This window comes from Salarias fasciatus, chromosome 18, assembly GCF_902148845.1.
Source record: "Salarias fasciatus chromosome 18, fSalaFa1.1, whole genome shotgun sequence".
Lineage (NCBI taxonomy): Eukaryota > Metazoa > Chordata > Actinopteri > Blenniiformes > Blenniidae > Salarias > Salarias fasciatus.
This window is the reverse complement of record NC_043762.1, coordinates 7,849,239-7,877,050: the sequence shown is the minus strand read 5'-3', so window position 1 is coordinate 7,877,050 and position 27,812 is coordinate 7,849,239. Positions and strand designations below refer to the sequence as shown.

Sequence of the window (27,812 nt, the reverse complement as noted above, 5' to 3'; positions counted from 1 at the left end):
TTATTTTAACTCAATGAAGTCTCATTCTGTTCTCAAAGGAAACACTTTTTTTTTTTTTTTTTTTTTTTTTTTTAAATCACAGAGTAATATTTCACTTGCAAAAGAATAAAAATACAGTAGTACATCGACGTTCTCCCATGAATACACCCGACACTTCCTCACAGACGGCCTCCACACCCAACGAGCTGCAGTTTCTGTGCAGATGGAAGAAATTAGCGCCAATATTGAAGGCAAAACGAAAAACTCGGCCTACTTGCAAACCCGTGCACAGAAATCAAATCCCAAACCTTCCGATACCTTTCTCTTCCTCCACTGCTCTCGGTCGTACTCTCAGCTGATGATATGAAAAACAAAGCGCATGCCGCTCCGTTTCACAGCAGCTCCAGCCTGTCGGCCTCTGGTTGACAATTCTCACATAAAAAGGGAAAGCGCTATTAAAAATAGACCTAAATATCACATCTGTATTCCAATTCCAAAACTATTCTTTCAAGCGATTTCTCATTTCTTGCTGTTGTGCTACTGTGTGAAGACGTGAATGTGTGGAACAAAGGAACCGACGTTGGAAGTAAGAGTCTGCGTTTTGTGTGGAATGGAACATCTGGATAATGCTCCTGGACCGAGTCCTCCGCCAGCCAAAGCGCCGTGACCCGAGAAGACGACAAGATCTCCTTAAAACGGAAGAGATGCAACCCTGGAAGCTTTCAGAAGAGGAAGAGGGGGAAGGGGAGTCCTCCGCTTACTGACAATATAATGGTTTACGTGGACCGGGAGGGCAGGTCGTGGGTGGGAAGAAAGAGGAAAAGGGGCAGGAAGTGCTAAGAGTGAGCACAGTCCGTGTCTGTCCAGCCAGCAGGCGGCCAGTGTGGAAGGCCTCGGTCCTCAGAGTAGGCTGCAGCGGAAGAAGCTGGTCTTTTTCTGAGGCTCTGAGATCTTGACTCCGTGGCTGCTTCCCTGGGGCGTGTTGCCCTCCTGCAGAAAGACCACAAAGACCTGGTTTCTGCTCTGTCCTGTGTTTGGTGGTCACTCTCACGCGGCTCTCTGTGGCTGCGATTAGCAAATTCCTTTCCCTGGATTGCGTTCACATTCACAAGCTGGACACGCCCACTATCGCTAATGTCCAAAAGCAGGAGCCATCGACTGATTCCTCTGCTCCAGAGTTTCATGACTTCAAGGTCCGTTATTGTGGTTTTTCTTGACATGCATAAATCTAATGTTGATCCTAGGTTACGAAACTCATCCCTGAATGAAGCCTTGTGCATTTTTCCACAGCATAAATGTTATCAAAGAAGATTTTTCTTACCAATTTTGTATCCATTTTTGATTTGATGTCTCTGGCGAGAGTCAAAAATGCCTGAAAACCAAAACAAATGAAAACAATTATCCTTAAATATCAGATACGGATCTGTCAGCACTTTGCCAATCGGGGAGAAAGATGGTGAGAAACATCTTTCTGACATTTAACGAAAATGTTACGAGTAAGTGAAAGGTTCATGCCTGTGGAACTTAATAAAATACTGTTTCAATTGGAGAATAATTGATCATCAAAGACTCAAACACCAACAGCTTACATTCTCCACATTGATGTTGGACTTTGCGCTTGTCTCCATGAACTTGATGCCATACTCGAGTGCCAGCTGAGAAGAAATGAGAGGAAATCACATTAACTATATATTCCTTCACGTTTCTTTGCTTTACTTTTCAAGCTTCTCACCTTCTCCCCTCTTTCTTTGGACACCTGTCGCTTGTCATTGATGTCGCATTTGTTCCCGAGGACCATTTTCTCCACGTCAGACGATGCATGCTGGATTCACAAGAAAATATTTCCATGTTAACTGCACAATTAAAAAAAATGAATGAGCTTACATTAAAACCAAGGCCATACCTCTTCTATGTTCCTGATCCAATTCTTGATGTTATCGAAGGACTTCTCGTTGGTGATATCGTAGACGAGCATGATGCCCTGAAAAGAGTTGTGAATCACACTTATCCTCAAAAATCAAAGAAAAGAAAAAGAGTTTTAACACCTGAACCGTTTCTTGGTCAGTATGAAAACTCACCATGGCTCCTCTGTAGTAGGCTGTGGTAATTGTTCGGAAGCGCTCTTGACCTGCTGTATCCCTGAATTCAACAAAAACATTATCAGCAACAATTACACCCGAGGTCAAATGACCATGTTAGTGACTTCTTTTCAGGTCAGAATCTCAAATGCGGCTTTTTATCAATTCATTCACAGAGAGTCAAGAATGTCTGAGCACCTTCAATCCACACTGTAACTGTTAATCAAGTTCACCATCTGGAAACACCTGGGTTGTTTTTTTTTTGTTTTTTTTTTTTTGGACTAAAGTAGCAGACTGGGGCTTCATAAGGCCCGGGGGAACATATATGGCCCCAGAGTGTCACTGGGAAACCCTTAATAAAATTAAAAAAGTCCAAGATTTATTACCTCTAAAATGGTCACTATGTTAGGGTGTCTAGCTCCTCGGGGAGCAGAACTAGCCTAGTTCCTAGTACTAGTCACAATTCAAAATTAATGTTTAAGAGTGGGGATAAAAAAAAAAAAGAACAGTTCATGTAAAAATACAGCTTTTATTTACTGAATGTAAAATTTAGGCAAAACAATTCAACTAAGATATCGAGACAAAGATTGGGAGGAAAAAATGATGCAGAGTAACAAAACAAAAAGCTTTTTATCAAGACATGATTACTATTGAGCAAAAATGAAGTCACCAAAAGCCTCGGCCCTCAAAAGCAATGCACATTTTTCATGTGGCCCTGTGGGAAAGTTAGTTACCAATCCCAACCACTTCATCACTAAGTATGACTAAGTTCATCACAAAGTCCATTAAGTGCTTTGTATTTAGCCTCCTCTCAAACTCCTCCTTTATACATTGCTTCTCCCGATTACATAAAGGTAATGGGTGCAGCCATAAAACCTCCACTATTATATAACCACTGAAAGTAGGTGAAGGCTCTTTAAAAATCTCTCACTTCGAGTTTCTACAGATCTCAAATCTACTTTGAGGACATTTTTATGATTATCATACTTTGTAATTGTTTTGTGTGAATAAAAATCAATTTACTAACTCACTATGGCTTGATGCATTTCACTTTTTCTCAATTTAAAACATCATGTCATTACATAAGAAAGCAAATTATCTAGAGTTAATATGAACTTTATCTTAAGTTGAGTTAGATCTACCCGGACTATATCAAGTACACATTAACCTAAACCATTATCGGGGTTTCGTATCAGGCACTAGAGGGAAAATGAACTCACCATATCTGTAACTTTATCTTCTTTCCGTCCAACTCTATTGTCCTAATCTTGAAATCGATGCCTGGACGGATAAAGACGGATCAGGTGTGTCAATCATAACGTTAGCAAATGCTGTCAAACCGAGCTAACCCGTCGAGGACAGCACAAAAAATACACATGTAAGCTGATAACAAACAACAGGAGGTATTATAAATACATTTAAAATAAAGACTTTCGGAGTTTCGTGAATATTTTCGTGGGTCAAGGGTAATACATGTATGGTTTTCCGGTCCTTTACCAGAGTATAGACGAAGCCTGACAGCTAACAGCTAATAGCTAACATTAGCCATCCGGCATGCTCCGCTACGAGCCCACGAAACACAATGATTCATCTCAAATCTCACGGAAACCACAAATTAACAGGATTTTCACTTGTGTGCTGCGTTGTCCATCAATACCCTTTAAAAAAAATAATAAGCAACCAATAGACAAAGGCGAAAGATGTCACAGCGTACATGCCAGCACTTAGCCGGATCCCGGGAGGCATCCCGTACTGTAAACACAGAGAAAGAGTTCACATTCGGAACTAAACTCACCTATCGTGGAAATGAACGTCGAGTTAAAGGCGTCTTCCGAAAACCTGAACAGGACGCAGGTCTTCCCCACACCGGAGTCACCGATTAGCAGTAGTTTAAACAAATAGTCGTACGTTTTCGCCATACTTGATATTATTGCGGAAATCCCGCCCGGCGAAGCAGCTACGTGAAGGGAGAGGAACTATGCCTCCTGCTGGCCCGGAATAATACAGCGGCGTCCGGTGGGACGAGAACCGGAAGCTGCGCCCACTGAGCTGCAGCGCTTTTTACAGACAGCGCCACCTACCGTGCACAACTGAGATGACTCAGGGAGTATTCACTTTCATTTTGGCCTCAGCAAGTATGTTTTTTCTTCTTTTTTAAACTTTATTTAAGAAATCAAAATCATTGCAGAACGAGATACAACAAGAAACATAAAAACAACACAGAAAAAAAATCGACAAAAAAATAACTTAGTGAACATCAAATGAGCTACAAACAGTTGCTGTTCGGATTGTTTTTTCTGTTGTCTGAGGAAGAGGTCGTCCTAATGTACTGCTCTTTTTCCGAATTAAATCCAACTAATTCAGGCTTTTAGTTTATGCCTTTGCAATTGTGGATATGACATTTTGCAAAAAGAATTAGATTGAGAAAGAAGGCTTCTTCAGATTCCTCATGACATCCACAATCTCAACTAAATGTGAAATGACAAGACCAAACTGCACATACCATCAGTCCCACAGCCGGCAAATAATTTCCCCGCCCACAGGAGGAGACCCCTGTCTTGGCCAAAAGGTCGAGAAGAGATTGATTGAGACCGTCTATTTTTCTAAAAATCTCTCCGTTGTCTCCAAGTCTTTGACAGCCTCCATCATGTTACTGAAATCTTGATCACGGCACTCATCCTTGAGCTTGGTGTATCGAACTCCAACTTGCTTCTTCCAGCTTACATAAAGCTTAATGAACTTATTCTCCTTGTGACAGATTTCCAATAGTTCCCTGTCTGGAGAAGAATTTTCTGGATTTAGCTCACACGCTGAAGTAAGGAATATGGGGTCTATTGCCAAGAAAATCTATATTGGCATAGATATCAGTGATAATCTTTATCAGTTTGTGATTTAACCTGTTCATTTTCCCTCTTTTTTAGATTCATCCAAAGGCTAATTTATGAACTGTATTATCCATCATTTTCTGCCATTTTCCCAAAGATACATTGTGATAAATTAATTCATTATGAATGAATGAATGAATGGTGATAAATATAAATAATAAATGTCACACCCTGAATGTTTACACATATGAAGCTAAAATATCTTTACTTCATACTATCTGCAACAAAATTCTCATTATACATTCAGGAACGACTGCAGTCTGTTCATGCCTGTGTTTCCCACTGTAGATTACCTTTTCATGATCGAGGTTGTGGAGAAAACTTTTTCTGATTTGCAGTTTTTGCAGTAAGTCTGTTTTTCTTGTGTTTAAACAGAACCTTAGAGTGGAAAGAATGTTGCCAGAGGTCAGTAATCAAGTGAATTATCACCTAAAACAGGCCCAGATTGACCTGCTGGATCAAGACTCTCATGTCACGCAGGATAACAGGACCAGATTTTGTGTCTGAAACCTTCCCAGTCGACATAACACAGCATGTCCTGCAGAGTAGCCTCTGATTGGTGGCCTGAGCGCCCGACCGGCCTCGTCATAACTCCTTCCTGGGTCATCGGTTGATCGCATTTCAGCACCAGGAAGATGGAGGCAGGGGGATTGCCTTGCAGTCATCTGTGAATGCAGTGCAGCAGTGGACAAGTGTCTTGTTCCTCCTGGAGGAGCAAGTGATGTGTGGATGAAAATTTGGGTAACTTTTTTTCAAGGTTCTGCCTCATGAAGGCTTAGGACGTTAGTTTTGGCTACCACCTCATGGTCCTTGGTGCTTTCTCTTCCTATGGCCATTGTTGGCCCTCTCTCTTACACCATGTCAGATCTCAGCTGGGCACCTCTGATCGCAGAGAAAAGGGTCAAAAATTTCAGCCTCACCCTTTTTTTTTTGTTGTGATAAAAAGATTTAAACACAACAGTAATTGCTGCTGAACACTGACCGGCATCACCATCTTAGAAATAATGCATCGAGGCGTGACATAACTGATTACATCCATGCATCATCCCAGCACTTTAAACATTTCACAGAAACAACCAATCAGAATTTCAAATCTATGGAAAGCTGCCATCCCTCACTGACTCTGTTAATTTCACCTTTAAAGAAAATCGGCGTACAATTGATTTTACGAATAATTTTTCTAAAACATTTCTAGTATTTTAAGGGATTTTTTATATAGATGAAGTAAAACCATGTTTGGACACTGAGCACCTGCAGCTGGTTGAATCAATGGTGTCAGATTACATTTCTCCAGTTCTCAGATTGAATAGAGAAAACAGAGGCAGAATGACTCACCACACCATCTGCTGGCCTAAAGTGGTATTACAGGAATAACATGGTCGGTTTCATGATTTTAAGGTTGTTTTTAAAGGTGCTGTAGGCAGGATTCCGCATCTCCGCCATCTTGCTTAGGGTTACCTAAGTAAGATGGCGATTTGACCCATCTAAGATGGCGATTTGAAACCCAGCACAGCCAATCCTGTCCTGTTTTCTCTGACATCACGCCCTTATGCAATTTAAGAACCTCCCACAAGAACGTACGACGAGCGCCCCTCAAGCAATCACGGTTAGAGCCTCAGGGGCTCTTCTGATTGGTCAAAGATACCTGGAGCTGTTGAAATTCCTTTTCAGTTCAAAACAGAGACAGATGGAAACGCTAAGCCCTCGCGGTAGTGCAATTATGCTACACTCCTTCAGGATTATCAATGGATACTCTAACATTTAATCCAAAGAAAACACAGAAAAATTAGCATTGACTAGCAAAATCCTGCCTACAGCACCTTTAAATGTTTTTGCTGAAAAAAAAGAAAAGAAAAAAAAAACATTCAAATTCAGCTCATTGGACGGTTTTTCACACAAATTCTTCTTACAGAGTCAAAAAAGCTGGACTTCTTGAGGGGTTCTTTGCAGACAGTGATTTTATTTTCAGAAAATTACAAGTTTACACACCTGTGATTTTCACTAGGAGTTAAATGCGAGGGTTTCAGAACAGAACAGGCTTCAACGTCTGTTACATGTCAAAGAGCCGCAGAACAGAAACATATTGGTATCGTGTCAAATACAGATATATATTTATATACTTATATTCTTAAAAAAAAAAAAACTCATATCGTGACACTACTTTTAAACTACAGCCACAGTTCAGAACTCAGCCATCCGCTAACATTTCTCCTGCTCTAGTGTTAGTTACACAAGCGGCCTGCAGATGGCGTCCTGCTGCTCTGACTTCAGTTAAACTGTCGGGGGTCTGGTACAGTCGCGTTGTGGCCTCATGCTTCCCTCCACAAACAAACTCCATTAAAGGCAGATCAGAATCAGAAGATAACTGTGGTCTCAGTCTGCTAACTATCAATTCAGTGCGGAACTGCGGGGACATTGTTTTCTTTTTTGTTTTTTTTTTCTTTCTTGATGAGCAATGGAAGAAGAAAAGTCCAAAGTTGCTCTGGCTGACGATACTGATGTGTTGAAGTGAGCCTCTGGATGATTTTACACATTATTTCTAAGAGAGGGAGCTTTAAGACAGAGGGTGGAAACAATCCATTAAGTGCTGTAGGTATGTCCTTCTGGTGGCTGAGGAAGCTTCATATTTTCTTTGGACGCCATTAGACGCCGTAACTCTTGAAGAACAATTTTAATGCTATAAGAATTCTGCCATTTTGCTAATACTGGTATGCTACGTGAATCCACCTGCCAGACAGAGAAAGACAAAAGAGGAGTCAGAGAGAGTGAAATTCCATCTGGAATGATTTGAGAGGGCCGACACTCACCGTCCCGTTGGAATTTATCCCGTTCATGCTAATTTTTGTTGTAAATCTAACAGTTGGTGCTGTCTCTGGGTATCTAGGTCCACATTCCACCTTCAGGCTGTATATCCTGTTCTCATAGTTGGTCTGAAACAGAAAAAAAACCCCAAAAAACTTTTTTTTAAAACATGAGAGACACAAAAGTAGCTGGCTGAACCATTTAAAGGTTTGACCAAATAGTCTGATGAGTCCTCGGAGGAATTAGCCACCAGGAAGTATCTCAACCATACAGTAAATCCCTGGATTTGTGTGTTTGTGTGTGTGTGCGTGGCAGCGTACTCTGGCTGGTCCGATGATCATGCCTGTCCATCGTGTGAGGGTCATGTCCTCGTCGTCCTCCAGGCCCCAGCTCACTGTGCCATCTCCGTCACCTTTCTGACCCTCTTCAAGTTCCTCCAAAAGGCGAAAGTTACGTGGGACTTTAACTGAGGACACACACACACACACACACAAGGATTTGTATAAATAAGTGCTCGTCAGTTTGACTTGTCATACAAATAACCTGCTGCTGTGGGTCCAAATAAAGAGTTTTCAAACGTGTTAATCTGATTTTGAAAGCCTGAGAGATAATGAAACATTGAACCTCTGATCATCCCTCCTTGTACAACTCAAGGAACATTTCATTGACATACCTCAAATTGTAAATCTGAGATGTCACTAAAGCCACAATTTTTTTACAGTGTGTATTGGGTCTCTTCTGAGGGCTTTTAGAAGGAACAGCAGCAGGAAACCTCAGTGGCATTCAGTCTGCCCATCATCTCCTTTAATGTGTATTGAGCTCAAAGCAGATTCCAGTCCGTCCTGCGTCTCGTCTCCTGGTAGCTGCTGAGCGTCTCATTCACTTTCTCTTCCTCATGGACGAAGGACAGAGTAGAGGCCAAAATAACTGACCACACCTCCATGTGCTATAAATAAGTTATCTGTAGATCCCAGCACTACATTTCTGACCTCCCGTTGTCCCATTTTACTCATATTTGGACGATTATTTTTGTTTTAGGAGTAAAATTATCGCCTAGAACCTAAATTTATCAAACATAATACCACTTCAATTATTATATTGATCTTAGATCAATTTACATGCTACAAAATGAAGCATCAGATATTTCTAATGAGAATTTTTAAGAATAAACTTGTATTTAAGATTGTTTTTTGTTTTTTTGGAACAGCCTTATTTTTTTTTTTTAATTAACTGGAATACTTTAACAAGCATTGATATACTAAGCTAAACAATTTTACTGATTAACCTCTGTTGTAGTTTACTTTCATAATTTAACAGATAATTTTGGTTTTGTTCAGTGGGTTGAGCTCGCCGTCTACATTTTTAAAACTTGCTCCTTTCTCATGGGCTCCGTCTATTTCCCGAAACACAGCGTGCAGCAGCTGCAGAAAGCAGTGGATATTGTTTCTGGGTATTATTTTGTATAGGTGCAGTTTTCGGAGCCACGCTTCCTGCTGCAGGGCTCCGTCTATTGCCTGGACCAGCGCGTGCAAAAGAAAGCAGTGGATATTGTCTCTGGGTGTTATTTTCTTTAGTAGCCACGCTTCCTGCTGCCGGGCTCCGTCTACTGCCTGGACCACAGCGTGCCAGCTGCGGTGTTTTCTGAGGAGCGCTCCGCCCTCTGCACACTAATAACTATAACTAATAATTATAACGGTTCCGCACACACTTCCTGAACCTCCACTCCCATCCCTGCTGCAGCTGTAAAATTATATGAAAAACAAAACATTCATATCAATAAAATCAGATAAGCCTAAGATTCAATTCTATATTGCTATTTATATCAACCAGAGACGCTAAAACCCTCCGCACTGTGCCCGGGCTCGTTTCCACCTCAGTAGGTTTCACTATGAGCACAGAACCGGCTCACGGGGCGCAGAGGCCGGGCCTTCACACCGCAGCAGGCGGCCCTTGGAGCACGGAGCCCCGGCTGCAGGCGGCCCGGTGTCAAGTGACCCGCTCCTGGAACATTCCAGCAGCCCCGTTAGCCTCGTTAGCTCGGCCCGTCTTGCGGTTGTTTACATTCCTGATGTTAACATCACGGCGCATATTCCACCGACAGGTTCTAGAATGTTCTCCTCTCCGCGGAGGATTTATTCTTTTCACATCGGCTCAACGCTCAGAGCTAAGCCCGACAACGTTCACCCATTGCGGGCTGAACTCCCCCCCGCGCCTCGCTGGAACGGCTAACGCTGCAGGACGTAGACGGGCCCGCAGCGGGATCGTGGCTGTACCGAGCGGAAGGCGTGATAACGGAACGAAGTGCAGCACGTAGCTGCTGGGTAAACACCACACGGGGGGTAATGGTTGGGTTCGGGAGGCGGAATGAGGGCGCGGATGACCCGCTGCGACCCGCGCGTCGAGCCGCTGGAGCGTGTTTCTGAGTGAAAGCTGACTGACCTGTGGAGCTCGCCATCTTCTCCTGTCCAGAAGCGCAACGGCGTGTGACGTCAGCGGCGGGGTTCAGCGTGCAACGTCACCGACGTCAAAACCCTTTCACATTACGTAGACACCCGCTTGAACACTTCAGCCACAGACTGGCCCGTCTTTTGTTTTGAAAGGGTGTCGGTCCCTTGACTACCTGTTCATCTGCAGGTGTTTGCAGGCCTTTGAAACCATGGCCAACACCCCTTCCGGTCACTTAAAAGCAGACCGACGTCGATTATTATGTGAAATTATATCGAAACCCATGAGTAAATATTCACATCTAAGTGAAAACACGCAACATTAGTAGAAAAAATATGTATGAACATATAGAAATAGACAAATGCATTTATATTTCGGTCTGAACATATCCAGCACCTCCCTGATCTTATCAGTTCAAGTGACCAAACCCTACACAAAAATACACATTTGAAAAATAAACCATGAAAATATGTTCATCTAAATTAAATCTATTACATGTTAATAAGAGTACAGCTAAACTTTACCAGTTGGTGAAGGAAGATTTTACTTCACAAAAATCCCACCTGCAAGAATTAAATAACTTCTGTATGGCTTCACATCCAAATATCTCAATTTGTGGCACAAGAAAAAAACTCGATCATTACCTTTATTGTAGTACGTCAGAATGTTGTCCTATGTCTTGTATTCATAATTCACACAGAATGAAATAAACTTTTAGTAAGCATTTTATTATTTTTTTTAATTCTATTGATCTACAAACCCTTGAAGACCAGTAAATAAGTAACAAGAAAAAAATGACTAACATCAAAATGAAAGAAACTTGGGCAATAATGTACATGTTTGACTCAGTTTTTACCATTACCGTTTCCTAAACAGGAGAAAACAGAATTATTTTAAATAATACAAGTCTTTTAATCTGCATCAGGTAATCTGTGGCCAATCTGAAGGATTTAAAGACCAAAAACTTAAACAGAAACATTGATCTGAGGACAGAGAGACTGTACAGAGGTGGAGCAGAGCTTCAGGCCAGCAGGCGGACGGTTTTCCCCGTCACCGTCAGGAAGTCCTCGTCGGCCAGGGCCCGCAGCGCCTCGTCAAACAGCTCCTTGGTGATCGCCTGAAAGCACAAAAAACTGCTAAGTTGGCACCGAGTTCTCGCATTATCTGTAATCTTTTTCCTTTTTGATTCCTGTTGTTGAAAAAGTAAACAGCAGACAATTTAATAACACCAAATTCAGAAAAAAATGTTTAAAGAATCTTGTAAAAATGCTTTTTTATTTAAATATACTGAAGTAGTGAGACTCACGGTCTCTGACTGTCCTCGCAGGTCGTCCAGCAGCTGCTGGTATTTCATGGCGGGGGTCTTTCCTTTGGTCTGGATCAGCTTCTTCAGAGCCTGGGCTGCTTCCTCTCTGCGTTTCCGAGCCGTGGCGCTCATACCTGCCGTCAGAGTGGGGGGGGGGGGGGGGGGGGGGGGGGGAGTTACGATGCAACATTCACTCTCACGACTGAACCCTCCCCCTGGTGTGTGAGCGCCCCCTACCTGTGGTGAGGATGGAGATGTCCACGAAGCCTGTGCGGGGGTCGGTGGCCGACTGCTTGAGGGCCTCCCGGTGCAGGCGCTTGGCCTCCTCCACGTCAATGGTCTCCACCTTCTCGGAGAAGCGCACCTTGGCGTGCGCCTCGGCGAGCCGGATCAGGGCCTCCAGCTGGCGGGGGTACGCCGACACCATCCCCCGCCCGCTGCCGATCTTCCTCATGTCCACGTACGCCTGACGGAGCAGAACGCACACACCACGACACACGGTCAGAGTGGTTACCTGGTGGAGGTGTTGAGGGGTCTCACTGTGTCGGGGGGGGGGGGATGTCGTACCTCGATGAGCGCCTGGCTGGCCTCCTCGCTCAGACGGGGGCTGATGTACGTGCGCGCGTAGGCGATGTAGTCCTTCAGCATGGCCATGTCCAGGAACTCCTCCTCCATCTGCTCCTCGCTCTGGTAGTACAGCGACACCAGGTGGTGGGCCAGGCGCCGGTCGTACGCCTCGTCCTGAGGGTCCAGCATGAGGAAGATCAGGTCGAACCTGACGGGCGGGAGGAGAGGAGGCTGAGTGTGTTTCAGAGAACTTCGCTGTGGGCGGACTGATGGCGCCTCTCCTCTACCTGGACAGCAGCGTGTGGGGCAGCTGGATGTTCTCGATGGTCGTCTTTTTGGGGTTCCACTGAGACTCCACCGGGTTGGCGGCGGCCAGCACGGCCGTGCGAGCGTTGAGCTGACAGATGATTCCCGCCTGGAAAAATCAGGAAAAACACACCTGATCCTTCAAGAACTTCACTTCTGACTCATTTCTACTCACAGTGTTGCGATGTAAGATGATTTTAGAATAACCGTCTTCAATTAGTTCATATCTGAGTTTTAATTTCAAATTAAAACTCTACAGTAGTGATTTTATCATCAAGAAGCTTTTCTGTTAAAACGGGATCTGATGACATCATCCTGCACGAGGGCGTGTCACATCCTGCAGCCAATAGAATGGCTTCATTTCTAAGCCCCACCCCTCCAATGGCAGCTTTCACTGACCCTCATTCAAAACTTCAGTTTCACACAATAACCAGTCTACTTAACACCTTTTGGTTGAAGTTCCGAATATGCTTTACCACTTAAATTGTTCAACCCAAAATCTTCCCAAAAGAAAATGTGTCAACATTAAACACATATTACCCTTTGACCCCGACCTAGATGGATCCATTTTAATCTACCTGAATGTGGGACTGTGTCTACGCCGACAGTTTTCAGCAAGCGGATCTTCTGCAGCCGTTACCTTGGCGATGGAGAGCGTCTGCTGCTCCATGACCTCGTGCAGCACCGAGCGCGTGCTGTCGCTCATCTTGTCGAACTCGTCGATGCAGCAGATGCCGTTATCGCTGAGCACCAGCGCGCCGGTCTGCAGCACCAGCTGCCGCGTCTCCGGGTCCTTCATGACGTAGGCGGTGAGGCCCACGGCGCTGGAGCCCTTCCCCGACGTGTACTGGCCGCGCGGCACCAGGTTGTAGACGTACTGCAGCAGCTGCGACTTGCTGGTTCCCGGGTCGCCGCACAGCAGGATGTTCACCTCGGCCCGGAAGTTCCCCCGACCCGTCTGGCTGAAGTCTTTGCGAGTGCCGCCGAACAGCTGCAGCAGGATTCCCTGAGCGAGAGACGGACGAGACCATGAGACACGACGAGGACCAGTCTGATGCAGGACGCTCTGACTGCACTGGATCGTCTCCAGGTGAACGCTGGAAAGGCGCAGCGGCGCCTCCTCACCTTCTTGATGTCCTCATGCTCGTAGATGCTAGGCGCCAGCGCGGAGGCGAGGCGCTCGTACACGTCGGGCTTGGCGGCCAGCTCCTTGAGGCGCTGCACGCGGTCCTCGGTGAACAGCTTCTGCTCGGCGTCCTCGTCCAGGCCGTGCAGCCGCTTCTCGTCCGTCTTCCGGAAGTGGATGGCGTCGATGTGCGTCTTGTAGACGGACTTCACGTTGCTCTGGCGTGGGTTGACGCGCATCGGGACGGCTCGGTAGATCCCTGCAGGGGAGATCAGCTGACCTCAGGAACAGTGGTAACTACCGTATTGGCCCGAATATAAGACAACATTTTTTTCCAGAAATGGTATTCTTAAAAATGGGGTTGTGTTATAATCGAGGACTAGATGGAGCCAAAGTACCAGTGACCTGTACTGCCTCTGCTTGCATGCAGTGGCTCAGCTGCCACGTTAGGGGGAGGTAGTGAGTTGGACAGAGTGTAAGCCTACAGCAGTGTGAGAAGAAGACTGAGCAGTGTGGCTGCTGTTTGTTTTTCTAGGGTTCATTTCAAACAGCACATCGAAAATATCTGCCTGTAAGTACTCGAATATACTTAGTTGATGTTTATGGAATGAAATCCCTATCAAAATTCAAGAGCATTTTAAATTGATTTGAGAGCAGCATTGATCGATTTCATTCTCGGATTTCATGATATTGTCTCTCAGAACTCTGCTCTCGCGCTCAAATTTGCTCTGCGCGTGCTCAAACTGTGTCCTCGCGCTCGGTTACGACGCTGCTCGCGCAGATTTTGTGCGCTCGCACTCAAACTCCTCCTCTTGCTCTCACGGAACTTGTGCTCACGGATCTCTGCTCTGCTCTCGGATTTTTCGTGTATCAACGCTGTCAACCAATAGAAAGCCGGCTCGCTCTGACCAATCAGATTATCCCTGTTTGTATACGGGTGCGTTCGCTGTTTCTGAGGAGCGTCGCATACGGGCGGACACCCTTTCAACGGGTTTTATTCACTTCCTCCCTCCGGGGCTGTAATAAATGTGATTTCTTTAAAAAAAATTTATCACTGTTGGAATAAATATCATGCAATACATACAACAGCGTCCAAGCTTCTCATTACAATGGCTGTATTGTATAATAATAGCCGCATCGAACACTGCTCTTTGAGGTGTGCTGGTGGAGAAAACAATGTCACCATCCTGAAGGGACGAGGTACCTTTTGTCAGTTTGATTTTCTGTTAAATTGACATAATCACATTCCAATAAACGGGCCAAATTCAACTCGTTTTCCCGTCCTGACTGACAAAATGGATTTTCCGCTCATTTCCCGTTTGACAGGTGGGCGGGGCTTACGCCGCTCTCAAAGTAAAGCTGTTCTTAACACAGCGGCAAATGTCTGACTGCTGCTCAGCCTGCTGTCAGGACTGTAAATAACTCATAAAAGTTGTATTAGTGTTACACGAAGAAGCTCACTCTGTGCTTTGCTGCTCTTTAGTTCTCATTGTTAGACGCTAAACTGCATTTTTTCGACTCCCAACTAAATGAAAGTAGTTAAAAAAATGACCAGCAGGGGTCGCCCTGTATTGCTCTCCTCATCCCTCCGAATTTACACAGTGTACAATGAGATTGTAGAGAAGGAGTTAAACTCCTTTCGCACGCAACTAATACGCCAAAGGAGTGAGAGAAAACAGAGAATTTATTGATTTGTTGAATGTTTACGTGATTAAAAACATGCAAACAATAAATAAACCCATGCTGTACAACAGCAACAATGATAAGACCATTCTGACTGTAATGGCTCCAGTTTCAGTGTTCATGTCATATGTGGAAATAAATTATAATGCGTCTCTGTCAGAAGTACTGTTTGACATGTGTATTGGAGCCTGCATGTGTCCTGGTTTTATGATACTTACAAGGTAAAAACATGAAAATAATATAACAATCTGGATAACTCCACTGTGTTTCTCCACTGATCACAGATGAGGAGAGCAATACAGGGCGACCCCTGCTGGTCATTTTTTTAACTACTTTCATTTAGTCGGGAGTCGAAAAAATGCAGTTTAGCGTCTAACAATGAGAACTAAAGAGCAGCAAAGCACAGAGTGAGCTTCTTCGTGTAACACTAATACAACTTTTATGAGTTATTTACAGTCCTGACAGCAGGCTGGAGCAGCAGTCACACATTTGCCGCTGTGTTAAGAACAGCTTTACTTTGAGAGCGGCGTAAGCCCCGCCCACCTGTCAAACGGGAAATGAGCGGAAAATCCATTTTGTCAGTCAGGACGGGAAAACGAGTTGAATTTGGCCCGTTTATTGGAATGTGATTATGTCAATTTAACAGAAAATCAAACTGACAAAAGGTACCTCGTCCCTTCAGGATGGTGACATTGTTTTCTCCACCAGCACACCTCAAAGAGCAGTGTTCGATGCGGCTATTATTATACAATACAGCCATTGTAATGAGAAGCTTGGACGCTGTTGTATGTATTGCATGATATTTATTCCAACAGTGGTAAAAAATTAAAAGAAATCACATTTATTACAGCCCCGGAGGGAGGAAGTGAATAAAACCCGTTGAAAGGGTGTCCGCCCGTATGCGACGCTCCTCAGAAACAGCGAACGCACCCGTATACAAACAGGGATAATCTGATTGGTCAGAGCGAGCCGGCTTTCTATTGGTTGACAGCGTTGGTACACGAAAAATCCGAGAGCAGAGCAGAAATCCGTGAGCACAAGTTCCGTGAGAGCAAGAGGAGGAGTTTGAGTGCGAGCGCACAAAATCTGCGCGAGCAGCGTCGTAACCGAGCGCGAGGACACAGTTTGAGCGCGCGCAGAGAAAATTTGAGCGCGAGAGCATCGTAAGCGAGCGCGAGGACACAGTTTGAGCACGCGCAGAGCAAATTTGAGCGCGAGAGCAGAGTTCTGAGAGACAATATCACGAAATCCGAGAATGAAATCGATCAATGCTGCTCTCAAATCAATTTAAAATGCTCTTGAATTTTGATAGGGATTTCATTCCATATGTCTTCAACATATTTTTATTTTCACAAAATGATGTTTGAAAAATAGGAGTCGTCTTATATTCGGGCCAATACAGCAATACCATAACCGGGATGGAATATAACCGGTCAGATTCTTTCAACATTTAGATTCCTTTTACTTTGCCGTGAAGGGTCGGGACAGGAAGTGCGTCTGATTGGCTGATCTTACCGGTGATGTTGACTCTGTCTCCTGGCTGCACTTTGTCCACCAGGTCATTGTGGCCATAGACCACGGTGGTGTGCGGCGTCTGACCGGCCGGCATGTCCTCCGGAGACTCCTGGACTTTAATCTGAGATAGAGACGAAGATGATTATGAAGATGACACCTCCACCTCCGCCATCGCCATCTCCCCTCCCCACACCGCCACACTCACCATCTGCTTGTCGGAGAAGACGGAGCGGTTGTGGACGAGCGCCATGCTGTGGGTGGTGTTGCAGTGGCGGCAGACGGCGGGCTCGGCGATGCGGCCGCGGTCCACCTCGACGCGCGTGCTGAAGCTGCAGACGTGACACTGGAAGAAGGCCTCCTGCATCTCCGGGATGAGCTGCGACGTCCGGATCACCATCCCGCTCAGCGTGATCAGCTGGTCAATATCTGCGCGCAGAGACCGTCCCATCATGCACCTGTCCGCGCTTCATTCCCCCCGGTTCCCTAACCGCCGCCCGCCCCCCCACCTCACCCTCTGGGTTCAGGCTCCTCATGTTCCGGGTCTTCTGCGTGTTGTACGGTCTCACTTGGATCTGATATTCCAGGAAGGAGTCGGGGAAACGCTCGGAGAAAAGGTCGTTCACCGCCATGTCAAAGGTCGGGATCACTTCCTGTTACACACATGACACAGTCACAACAACACACACACAAAAACCCGTACAGTAGGAAAAGTGTGTGAGGGGGAGGGAGAGTTTACCTGAGGATAACAGACGAGCTGCCTGTAGAGCTCCGCATCGAAGGACTGAATGTGACCACAGTTCACATTCAAGACGGGATCTCCAACCACACTGATCTGAAACACACACACACACACACTCAGTAAAACTTTTCTTCTCTTGGTATATCTTGAAAAGTTGCAGGCCGATCCCACTCGTCTCCTCGTTCCCTCACCTCCTCCAGCTTCTGCATGTAGAGCGGCTCGTTCAGGTCCAGGCCGGCGTTCTCGTCCTCGGTGGAGTTCGGGTCCACGAATCTCTGCAGAAACCTCTGAAAGCACAACGATCCGTGTGAGACGGCAGCTCGCCGACGCTAATGGAAGAGACAGCGGCTCAGCGACGCGTTTCCTTCTCCGTACCTGGAACTTCTCCTTGCAGGTGGCCACGTTCACGTCCGTCCCCCAGATGACGAGTCGCTGCCCGGCGCCTGCCTCGCTGGCGGCGGCGTCCGTATTGGCCTGAGAGACAGGAGAGGGGGACTCAGTGTGGTGTGTTCAGGTACATATGGTAAATGCTCCCTGATAATCAGTAATACCACTGGATATCTTATGGGAGCAACTCTAATCAAACAGTCTGTCCGTCGCTGCTCACCGGGTCGGACTGCAGGTCCACCTGCGGCGCCTTCCTGACCGAGCCGAGGTCAGGACGCTGCCGGGCCGGCGTCCCACGCACACCGCTGCGAGGCGTCCCCTCCATCCTGGAGCTGGGCGTACCATAGACCAGCGGCGAGCTCATGTCCACGTCGTGAGGCAAAACTGAGGAGAGAGAGGTCAAAGGTCATGAGGGCCTAATGCATCAGCATTAACACACACACACACACACACACACACACACACACAGAGAATGCTTTCAGAGTCCACCTGCAGTTCTCCTCATCACCACCAAGTGGCACCAGTCAAGAGACGCTCTCTTCAGTACCTGATGGACGTGGGGAGGACATCAGAGACGTGTCCTGCGGCGCTGCCGGACTCAGCATGTCGGTGGGCGGGGAGGTCGGCATCGGCATCAAGTCCCCGGTGGACGAGTCCTGACCTCTGCGGCGCTGAGACGGAGGAGAGGTGACGCCCTCTCCGCCGCTGGCTGAGGACCAAGTCAGCAAGAGGACGAATTTTACTCCAAAAAGTTCCAAGAAAGACGTTTCTCTTTAAGCTGAGTCAGAGAAATTCTAACCTTGAAACACGTAGGCTGCTATCTGACTGTTTCAAGTCAGATTTAATGGAGTTTGTAGAGAATTTTAGTTTGCATCTGGGTTTGACTTTGAGAGAAATCCTGCTGGGGGTTTATTAATTTAAAATAACTTGATATGTTTAATCTGTTTTCTGATTTAATATTTCAACAGATTAGATTAAGATAATCTCTCCAAACAACGTGAACTCACGAGTCGAAGGGTTGCTGCTTCTTCCACGTTTGCGGCCTCCAGGAGAAGAAGTTGGAGAAGACATAGTTGCTCAGATATCTGAGAGGAACAAGAGACAAAGAGTGAAGAATTATTTCAAAACAGTGTTAAAGAGTTTTCTTCACATGTATGATGACACTGGGATTTGAACCTGTGTCCCATCCAGTGAGCAAGCTGAGTGAAGACAACAGAACTGTCTAGTGTGATTCAACACACCACCTGCAGGTACAAACTGTTGCTGCAGGACTGAACAGACTCATGACTCTATCTCTATAAATAAACCAGCAAAACATCAAATAAACCGTAAAAAGACATCAAATGTTTTTTATGCACTTTAAACAGATTTACCTGTGAATAAGAACCACGAAACCACTCTAGAATAAAGAAAATCAATCAAGACCCAGTAAGATAAGTTGACTATGCGCTTTTGATAAAGAATCCTCTCATTCACAGTGAAATCAACTATGATAAAAACCCATTAAATGCCTTCCCAGCCAGGATGGATCGATTTCACATCGTTTTGTTGTTTTCGGGTTGAGTTCAGACTTATGGTGACATGTGGCTGCAGGAGACAATAAGATGCTGCAGAGTTGTACGAGTTCAGCTAATGTCACACCAACCTCTCAACATGACCGCACTTACACTGTATCTGAATATCAACATGAAGCCGTCAAACACGCTGCGCGGAGAGAAAAGTGAAGAATGAGGCGGTTTGTGGCAAAATTCACCCGTAAACGGTCTTTTCTTACCTCCGCGTAATCAACACGTCCTGAAGCTGCTGGAGATGTGGCGCGAAACTCAGCGTGACGTAATTTTCGCGGGGAACTTCAAGCCAATCAAAAGCCGCGATGGCTTTTCCTGAAACTGAGGCGGAACAAGATTCACTATGTAACAACGATATTTTTGTTTTAACACAAAACGGACTAATACTGTCAAACACAGTTGAATTTGATTTCTAAAATACGCAAATGTTTTACATTTTGTAACTGGATTCACGATGTATAGCTTCGCTGTTGTGCTTCTATAAACTGAGACCCCCCCCCCGCGACACTTGGTTTGGTCCATCACCGGAAACCCCGTGGTGCTTTGACTGAAATCAGGAAATAGAAAACTCCTCGATTTAGGAGTCGTGTCGGTTTAATAAACAAACAAACAGACAATCGGAAATCTCTGAAATCCTAACGCCAGTCAGTTATAGATAGAAAGATAGATAGATAGATAGATAGATAGATAGATAGATAGATAGATAGATAGATAGATAGATAGATAGATAGACTCATTGCATGTTGTTTTAAAATCACTCAGCATCCAGATAAAATTGAGCTTTTACAGGCTCAGTCCCAAAGAAGAGATTATTGAAGTCTATACAGTAGTACATCATGTGCTTAGAGCCACTGTATCCAAACAAGCAACCAACCATTAAATTATGTTTGATTAAAGAATCACGTTTTCTTTAGTTCAAACTGGTTTTGCAAGAAGACTGAATCAATAAATACACATTTACACAATCAAATACATTTATTTAGTTTTTTTTATTGTGTGTGGTAACAATCTAACAATAACCCCAGTGGTAGTTGCTAGACCTTTTTGGTGATCTGTAAATTATCATTCATATTTTGCACACAGTCGTGCTCCCAAACACCCTTCTCCACTACTCTTTAAACTTTTAATGATCTAAGAACCTTCCCGTTTTAGAGGCCACCTCTAGATTAAATGCGTTTTAGCAGGAGAACCAGCCTTCTGGATGTTCTGTGCTCAGGTCTGTGCTCCTCATTGTGCTCTCAGTGTTGGATTGTCCCGCAAATGCTCACTGTGACCACCAGGCGGCACTGTTTGACTTCAAGAAGCTGCACCTGAGCGGAAAAGTACTGAAAACTTCCTGAGAGGAAGTTCTGGGAACTTTTCCGAGAAATGTCTTTTCAGGAGGAATTTGAGGACACGAAGAACCGGAAACGGAAGATTTAACGATTTCTGATTTACTGTCACACATCTTGAAGCGATCACTGACTCACATTTATACTTTCTCTTTGCTCTAAATAGTTAAACTTTCTGATCATAAAACAATTCCAACTTAAAAAAATAAACTCGTTAATGAAATCAATAATTTTCAGCAGAGACTGACTGATAGTATGAAAAATATAAACCTGAGTACATGACTGAAGAAAGCAGTTTATATTTTGCTTTGCTGCTTAAATTGATCAAACATTTGTTGATTATAAGCAAAGAAAACAATCCCTAAAATTGTGACACTGAATTATCAGGGTTTGTATTCTGTTACTTTCACAGCTGGTTTGACCTGACTGGGTCAAATCAGGTCCCTCACTAACAGAACCAGTTCCGAAACTTAGAACCTGAAGGGAAACCAGTCTGATATCAGAAACCATCTCGAGCCCCCACAGTGAGAACAACCGTCTGAAATGCATCAAATCACCCTTCAAGAAACAAAACTCTAATCCAGGGCAAGCTGTTAAAATGAAACCAGTCAGCAAGTCTCCAGGGATGCAAAAACTCCAGAATTCGCCCTAAAATGTTCACATATTTGAGTTCACGTGGAGAAAGGTTCAGCTGAAATATTTGGGGAAAGTACAGAATCCTAAAAATTCTCCTCAAGCTGGTTGATCCTGATCTGACCCACCGAAGGGTCAACAGCAGAGCCAGAGGACAAACCGGTCTGAAACCAGTCCGGAGGTCATTTGCAAACTGAAACACATTCAGTCTGCTTCTCCACAAAAACCCTGAGTCTGACCTGAAGCCAGACGAGACAGAAAACCGGTTAAAGCAGCATATTTCAACAAACCAGAAATAATCTGAACAATGGCCTCATGAAACAGAAGATGAAACTGAGATTCAAACAAGAAGCAAAAAAATCTGATTAAAAGGATCAGCAGCAAAACTTCAGTATAATAAACGAGATTATAATACTTAATTTGTTAACTTTATTATTAACATTTTATTTGCCAATTTAATCCTGAAATATAAATTAAACCCAATGTTATCTTTCATTCCAACAGTTCTGTTTCATTCCCAAAGTAACATGTAATCCCAACATCCCATTTAAGATTAAATCCAAACATCAGTGTTCAATCATTATTCTTTCATTTTCTGATTTAGAGTTGATTGATTCGAAAGTGTAATTCAATCCCAACATTTTGATGTCGATCTGATTTTTTTCTTTAATCCTGATCTCAATATCAAACATTAATCTTAACATGTAGTCTTGTATCTTGACATTTCATATTTAATCTCAGTATTCCTGATTCAAGCATGACTGCTGTGATCTCATCAGTAATATAGAAATCTCTGTTTTCAGGTTTTCACTCTGAACATTCCACCAGTGACTCATATGTGATCATCAGTTCCAGACCTCTTTTTCACTGATGCTGACTGAATTCTCCTGAATTCTCAACAAACCCTGAAAAAATGTTTAATCCCGTCATCCCATGAAATATTCTCAAATATCATCTTCTTAAATTCATCCTACTTCAGTTCCAATCCTAATGTTTCAGTGTCCCATTGACTTTAATTGCAGTGAATGTTGCCTTTATTCTGCACAGATTACCCTTCAGATTAACGTGACGGCATCAGATCGTCTGAGTGTCATGATCACACTTTGTAATTTCAGATGAGAACGAGGCTAATGATGTGCGCGCGCGCAGGTGTAAACACCGCGCGCCCATTGATGCAGTGGGAGCGCACGCGGGTGGGCGGGACGTGTGCCCCCGCTTCCCCACGCCCATTCCTCCCCTCGAATGGGACGCGACCCCGCACCACGTGACCGCCGTTCACACTCGAGTGGCCCGCGCGAGGGCGGTGAGCGTGACGTCAGCGCTGGGACGATACAAAACAGAGCGCGAGAGTAAGTCCGCGTGAGAGAAGTGACAGGAGCCTGACGCATACACGCGCGCACACATACACAACATTTTAAGTCCACGGGTTAACCTGCACACACGCGCACCTGCCCCCTTTTACCTGAGGCACACCTGTCCGCAGAGTTCATGTGCGACATCTACAGCCTGGACCCCCACTGCGTGTCCCCACCATGCGGCATGAGCTGGGCCATGGAGCCGGCTAACTTCTACGAGAACTCCAAACTGGGCGGCCCGCAGCTCGGGTTCTGCAAGCCGGGGAACGCGGCGGAGGAGGGCGGAGGCGGCGGAGGCGGCGGCGGCAGCCTGGTGGAGCTCAGCAGCACTCCGGCCATGTATGACGACGAGAGCGCCATCGACTTCAGCCAGTACATCGAGTCCATGACGGCGGTGCCGAACCTGGAGCTGTGCAACGACGAGCTCTTCCTGGACCTGTTCAACACGGTCAAGCAGGAGAAGACGGAGCTGTTCGGGCTGCACGGCTCCGCGCTGCAGCCCGCCGCCACCGCGCAGCCCTTCCCCGGGGAGCGCCGGCCGGACGCCGTCCCGGACAGGACTCTGTTCCCCGCTCCCATCAAGCAGGAGTCGGACTGGAGCGACAGCGACGTGTCGTCGTCCCTCCCGTCCCAGATCGAGACCTGCGCTCAGACCTCCGTCAGCCTCCCCACCGGGCAGCCCACCCCGCCGACCAGCCCGGAGCACGGCGGCGGCGGCGGCTGCCCGGCGCGCGCCCCCTCCAGGAAGCTGTCGCGGGACAAGGCGGGGAAGAAGTGCGTGGACCGGCTGAGCGTGGAGTACCGGCAGCGGCGCGAGAGGAATAACATCGCGGTGAGGAAGAGCCGCGACAAGGCGAAGCGGAGGAACCTGGAGATGCAGCAGAAACTGATCGAGCTGAGCGCGGATAACGAGCGGCTCCACAAGACCATCGAGCAGCTCAGCAGGGAGCTCAGCGGACTCAGAGACTTCTTCAAGCAGGTGCCCGGCGCCTCCTTCCCGGCCTCCGCGGCCACGGAGAGCCGGTGACCCTCCGGACAGGACTCAGCTCCGGGAGACATACCTCACAGACCCTTACCATCTGTACCAGATGTATCTAAGCTTACCATAATGGCACTGGAAATTATAGGAAAACACTTACGTCGTTGTTTTTTGCCATATTTTTTGTGGGATTTTGTGTATTAAATTATTTTACCACTGCATTTACAAGACGTTATTATATATACACACCTGACATGGTACCTGTTTTTATAATTCCAGACTTTGTATAAGAGCCAGAGCATGAACTTTTCTATAGTTTGTACTGAACCATTTGTTTATGAATGTGTAATAAAAGAAAAAAAGCTGAAAGCAGCACAGAGACTCTGATTTATGATGTGGAGAAGTAAACTTGAACACAGAAGCTGAAACACACCCATACATACATTTCATCACATAAAGACAATATGGTGACAGATTAACCATGCTTTCTCTTCAGTTGCTTCAACTATCCTTCTGGAATCACAAAATTGATATTTGATTCTGAATATTAATCTGATACCTTCATGTCAACCTTAATGTTTGGATTAACTTTGACATTTTAGTATTCATGGCCATCCAAAAAGCTTTTCAAGGAGTTTCAATCTTACATCTCAACTTCATAGCTGCCTAACTGGCTATTGTTAGCATTTCAACTAGAATTTCTTTCATTATTTTAATCTGACAAAGGATTTTATCTCTGCTTTTCTTTAATATCAAAATTGTACATTAATCTTTAACTTTTTGAAAAGCATTAAGGCTTTAACACAGTTTGACAACTTCAATTCTCATGTCTCAAAAGTTTCATCAGAGTTGAACTAATCCCAATTTTTCTGCATCAAACTCATAATTTCATCTCAAACTGACATCTTTTAAAGAATCTCAAGTTTTTCCAGCTTCAATCAAAAGTTCTTACACTTCATTTTCAAGATTTTACTTTATTCCAGTTTCTTGCCTTCAACATCAACATTTGAAACATTTTTTTTTAACGTTCTCTTCTCCATCAGCATATTTCCTTTTATCTTCCACATTTCAAACACGTGAACAAGTCTTCCTCTTCGTGTGAATCCAGAGGGAGAACTCGTGAACGGCGTGTTTACAGTCCTGCTCGTGGACCACGTGGGTCTCTGACAGGCTGCAGGTCTCAACTCGACCCCCCCTGCTGTCAACCGCCGGCCTGCAGGATCACGTATCACCACAAACCGCCCCGCCTCCTCCTCCTCCTCCTCCTCCTCCTCCAGCTGTCAGAGAGGCCTGCAGAGGGGGGACTGGGGGAACCAGCTCGTACCGGGGCCCGTGGGCCCGGGGTCAGATCCTGGAAGACTCACAGGACTGATAGGATCAGCTCTGCAGAGGAACCTCGTCCAGGCCGATCCACAGCGAGGGCGAGCGGGTGACCACACGGACGTAGGCGGCCATCGGACCCACCTCTTTACCCAGAATGCTCTCCACGTCCAAGCCCGAAAGCTGAACATACACACAGAGGGACACACACACATAGATTTTCTCTTCATGATAAAAATCTTTACGGTTCTTCACTCAGAGACGACCTTTAAACTTATCAGCCGCTATCAGAGCAGGTAAAAGTCCACCCGGCGCCCGCTGCAGTACAAGTACACAGGATGAAGTATTTAAGAGCCATAAAAGTCCAAAGTACACGGTGTGAAAAGCACGGCGAGCTCCAGAGGGAAAAGTCACAAGTCAGACATAATCAATCCACAGAACGATAAACACGCCAGGAAATTCACGCAACCAGTTAAAAAAAAAAAGCAAACAAAGAAACACCAAAAATGCAATTCAGACAAAAGTTAATCAGCAAGTATTTAAAGGCCAGACTGAAACAGTCAAATGCAGATCAATCATGTCTGTAAACCAGTCAGAAACAAGACTAAACCTCCTGCAAATAGTCAGAAACCAGTTTGTCTGCCCTCTTACTGACAGTTTTTTTTTCCTTTTTGCCCACCATGAAACAAACTTGAGGATTCACAAAGGCTGCAAGCTGGAAAGGACGGGTCAGAAACCCGTCAGACACAACCAGAAGGCAGGTCAGACAACTGAATGCATGTTAAGAAATTCAAACAACACCCAGAAACAGGTTGAAAACGGAACTGGTCTCGCCTAAACTCAGATGAAAACGGTCACAAGAAGTAAATCCTGCAGACACAAGACAACGACTCCATAGAGAAAGCAGTCATTGACAGTCTCTAAATCCGCTTAAATCAAGTCTGAAACAAGTCCAAGTGACAGGCAGAAACCGGTTTAATCCAGTTTAAGCATATTTAAAACCTCCAAAAATCCAGAACTTATTCAAAAGTCAAACTCGGACTGAAACTTGAGTTTCAATCTTTTATCCAAAAACATCTGAGAACCAGTTCAACAACAAGTCCACGACTGTTTGAAACCTGATTCAAATAATCAAGTAGAAACCCGGCGTGAAACCAGTATGAAACCAGTATAAAGTTTTAAACACTATTTAAGAACTCAGTTAAAACCAGTATAAATTCAGTGTGAAACCAGATCAGATGGCAACAACAAAAATCAGTCGTCATGTTTGACGTGTCCGAAGATCTAAAGCCTCCAGGTCTGCACTCAAAGTGAAACTGAGATTCAAACTTGAGTGAAGTAGAGAGTATTTGTGCTTTGTTGACTCAGTCAGATTGACCGGAACACTCTGCTTTATGTAACAGTCTGTAAACTGACCTCAGATCTGTTGGACGTCGTCACGTTCAGGAGGGAGCAGATGGTCGTTTGCTGCAGCTGTGAAGGAACAGTCGCTTTAATCTACTCAATATAATGAAAAAGAAAACAAAAAAACAAATGTAACTAAACTCAATTCAATTCGAATGAATCAATATCAACAGTAACGTGTCTCTTCAGATGGAATTTTCAATTATATTTACACAAACTCAACTTAAATTAGTTTGATGCAAATCTATTCTGATTTTAATTTACTGAACTCGATTCAGTTCAGTGAAATTATTTAATTCTATCGAGTTCCATTCAGTAAAGCCAATCAAATTTGCTGAATAAATGAATTAAAACTCCAGTTAAAAATTGTATTGTTACTTAATAGCCCTGAATCTACTAACTCAGGAGTAATCCAGGAGCCCCAAATAATCCAAAAGACCGAAGTACTCCAGTAGATTTGAGTAACCCAGCAGGCCTGAGTAATTGAAGCCATGTGAGTAATCTAGTCGTCTTGAGTAATCCAGTGGCCCTGAGTAATCCAAAAGTCCTATGAGTGACCGAGTAACAGAGTAATTCAGCAGCCTCAAGTAATAGAAAAGACCCGAGTACTTTAGTAGATTTGAGTAATCAAACAACCCTCAATGATCCAAAAGCCATGTGAGTAATTTTATAGCCCTGAGTAATCTAGAAGCCTCAAGGAATCTAGTATCTCTGAATAATCCAACAGATCTGAGTTTAGTTTAGTTTAGTTTATTGATTTATTTGACAGGGACCATGTACAAATACATTCATCTTTCAATAGAAAAGATGCTTTGTACCAGATTTAGCAAATGCTAATTTCCATCTGCAGTAATCCAAGAACTTTATGTAATTAACTGTTACATAAAAATGAAGTTTGTTTGAACTGATCTCACTCTATTTGATACTATAGCTGATTTACTGTTTGCCTCTGAATACTATTTTGATGTCACCAGGACAATGAGACTGTTTGCTAAATGTCGTATCCAAAGATAACCTGCTGGATCTTTTTCTGCTGTGAAACTAACTACAGTAAACTAAACCAGCCGATGCTCACATGACTCCATGCGGTTCTCACCTTCACCTTCACAGTGGCTTCTTTTAATGAAGAGCAGGTGAGAAAAACCTCCAGCTGGATCTTCATGTCGGGTTCGTCCACCACCGACCGGCAGGAGACGCACAGGAAGCTCTGACTGAGGACGCAGAATAAAAACTCAATCTACATTACAGCATTAATTAAATCTCCCCCAGAAATTTAACTAAACAACTTCCTTGAATTTGCCTGTTTCCCCACCAAAGACCTGGAGACTTCTTCAGACTGTCATAACGGGTTTTTATCTGGTGGGGTTCCTCAGGGTTCATGTCTGGGCTCTCTGCTGTTTAATA

The 27,812-nt window shown here is 44.8% G+C and overlaps 5 protein-coding genes across 7 annotated transcripts in view; 1 reads left to right on the top strand and 4 right to left on the bottom strand.

Annotated features, from left to right (window-relative positions):
• On the bottom strand, positions 1-4,027 carry LOC115405857 (ras-related protein Rab-8A). The gene is made up of 8 exons (XM_030115607.1): positions 3,853-4,027; positions 3,278-3,338; positions 2,058-2,118; positions 1,883-1,960; positions 1,712-1,801; positions 1,569-1,634; positions 1,301-1,351; positions 1-969 (listed from the first exon to the last, which is right to left on the bottom strand). Exons 1-8 carry the CDS (start codon positions 3,974-3,976, stop codon positions 880-882), a joined length of 621 nt encoding a protein of 206 aa, XP_029971467.1. The 5' UTR covers positions 3,977-4,027; the 3' UTR covers positions 1-879.
• Positions 4,028-6,874: 2,847 nt separating this feature from the next.
• Positions 6,875-10,230, bottom strand: ube2v2 (ubiquitin-conjugating enzyme E2 variant 2). The gene is made up of 4 exons (XM_030115610.1): positions 10,184-10,230; positions 8,065-8,210; positions 7,750-7,872; positions 6,875-7,669 (listed from the first exon to the last, which is right to left on the bottom strand). The coding sequence occupies exons 1-4, from the start codon at positions 10,197-10,199 to the stop codon at positions 7,523-7,525; spliced, it is 432 nt and encodes a 143-aa protein (XP_029971470.1). The 5' UTR covers positions 10,200-10,230; the 3' UTR covers positions 6,875-7,522.
• Positions 10,231-10,906: 676 nt separating this feature from the next.
• mcm4 (minichromosome maintenance complex component 4) lies at positions 10,907-19,683 on the bottom strand. The gene is made up of 17 exons (XM_030115553.1): positions 19,593-19,683; positions 18,826-18,903; positions 18,366-18,527; positions 18,039-18,202; positions 17,807-17,905; positions 17,623-17,718; positions 17,429-17,524; positions 17,204-17,342; positions 16,898-17,118; positions 16,693-16,813; positions 13,494-13,753; positions 13,009-13,374; positions 12,350-12,477; positions 12,063-12,270; positions 11,733-11,961; positions 11,496-11,629; positions 10,907-11,306 (listed from the first exon to the last, which is right to left on the bottom strand). Exons 2-17 carry the CDS (start codon positions 18,887-18,889, stop codon positions 11,211-11,213), a joined length of 2,583 nt encoding a protein of 860 aa, XP_029971413.1. The 5' UTR covers positions 18,890-18,903; positions 19,593-19,683; the 3' UTR covers positions 10,907-11,210.
• A 3,018-nt stretch (positions 19,684-22,701) lies between these two features.
• cebpd (CCAAT enhancer binding protein delta) lies at positions 22,702-24,063 on the top strand. The gene has a single exon (XM_030115596.1). The coding sequence runs from the start codon at positions 22,839-22,841 to the stop codon at positions 23,730-23,732; it is 894 nt and encodes a 297-aa protein (XP_029971456.1). The 5' UTR covers positions 22,702-22,838; the 3' UTR covers positions 23,733-24,063.
• A 589-nt stretch (positions 24,064-24,652) lies between these two features.
• Positions 24,653-27,812, bottom strand: part of spidr (scaffold protein involved in DNA repair) — a 36,450-nt gene continuing 33,290 nt past the window's right edge. For 2 of the 3 annotated variants that reach the window (XM_030115550.1, XM_030115552.1), the window contains 3 exons: positions 27,505-27,619; positions 26,421-26,477; positions 24,653-25,187 (listed from right to left, as the gene is read on the bottom strand). In XM_030115550.1, the coding sequence (XP_029971410.1) occupies positions 25,062-25,187; positions 26,421-26,477; positions 27,505-27,619 (298 nt within the window). In that variant the 3' untranslated portion in view covers positions 24,653-25,061. The remainder of the gene's footprint in view (positions 25,188-26,420; positions 26,478-27,504; positions 27,620-27,812) is intronic. The other variant, XM_030115551.1, reaches the window with a different exon arrangement.

Bases quoted from the DNA above. Each gene is read 5' to 3' on its own strand.
- LOC115405857 (XM_030115607.1), bottom strand. From the start codon at position 3,976: ATGGCGAAAACGTACGACTATTTGTTTAAACTACTGCTAATCGGTGAC. The intron at 3,339-3,852 runs GTGAGTTTAGTT...TTATCCGTCCAG, and splicing joins GACGTTCATTTCCACGATAG to GCATCGATTTCAAGATTAGG. The intron at 1,352-1,568 runs GTAAGCTGTTGG...TTTGGTTTTCAG, and splicing joins CCAACATCAATGTGGAGAAT to GCATTTTTGACTCTCGCCAG.
- ube2v2 (XM_030115610.1), bottom strand. The intron at 7,873-8,064 runs GTACGCTGCCAC...TTTCTGTTTCAG, and splicing joins TGATCATCGGACCAGCCAGA to ACCAACTATGAGAACAGGAT. The intron at 7,670-7,749 runs GTGAGTGTCGGC...TCTGTCTGGCAG, and splicing joins GGATAAATTCCAACGGGACG to GTGGATTCACGTAGCATACC.
- mcm4 (XM_030115553.1), bottom strand. From the start codon at position 18,889: ATGTCTTCTCCAACTTCTTCTCCTGGAGGCCGCAAACGTGGAAGAAGC. The intron at 13,375-13,493 runs GTGAGGAGGCGC...TCTCTCGCTCAG, and splicing joins AGCATGAGGACATCAAGAAG to GGAATCCTGCTGCAGCTGTT. The intron at 11,630-11,732 runs GTAGGGGGCGCT...CTCTGACGGCAG, and splicing joins CATCTCCATCCTCACCACAG to GTATGAGCGCCACGGCTCGG.
- cebpd (XM_030115596.1), top strand. From the start codon at position 22,839: ATGTGCGACATCTACAGCCTGGACCCCCACTGCGTGTCCCCACCATGC.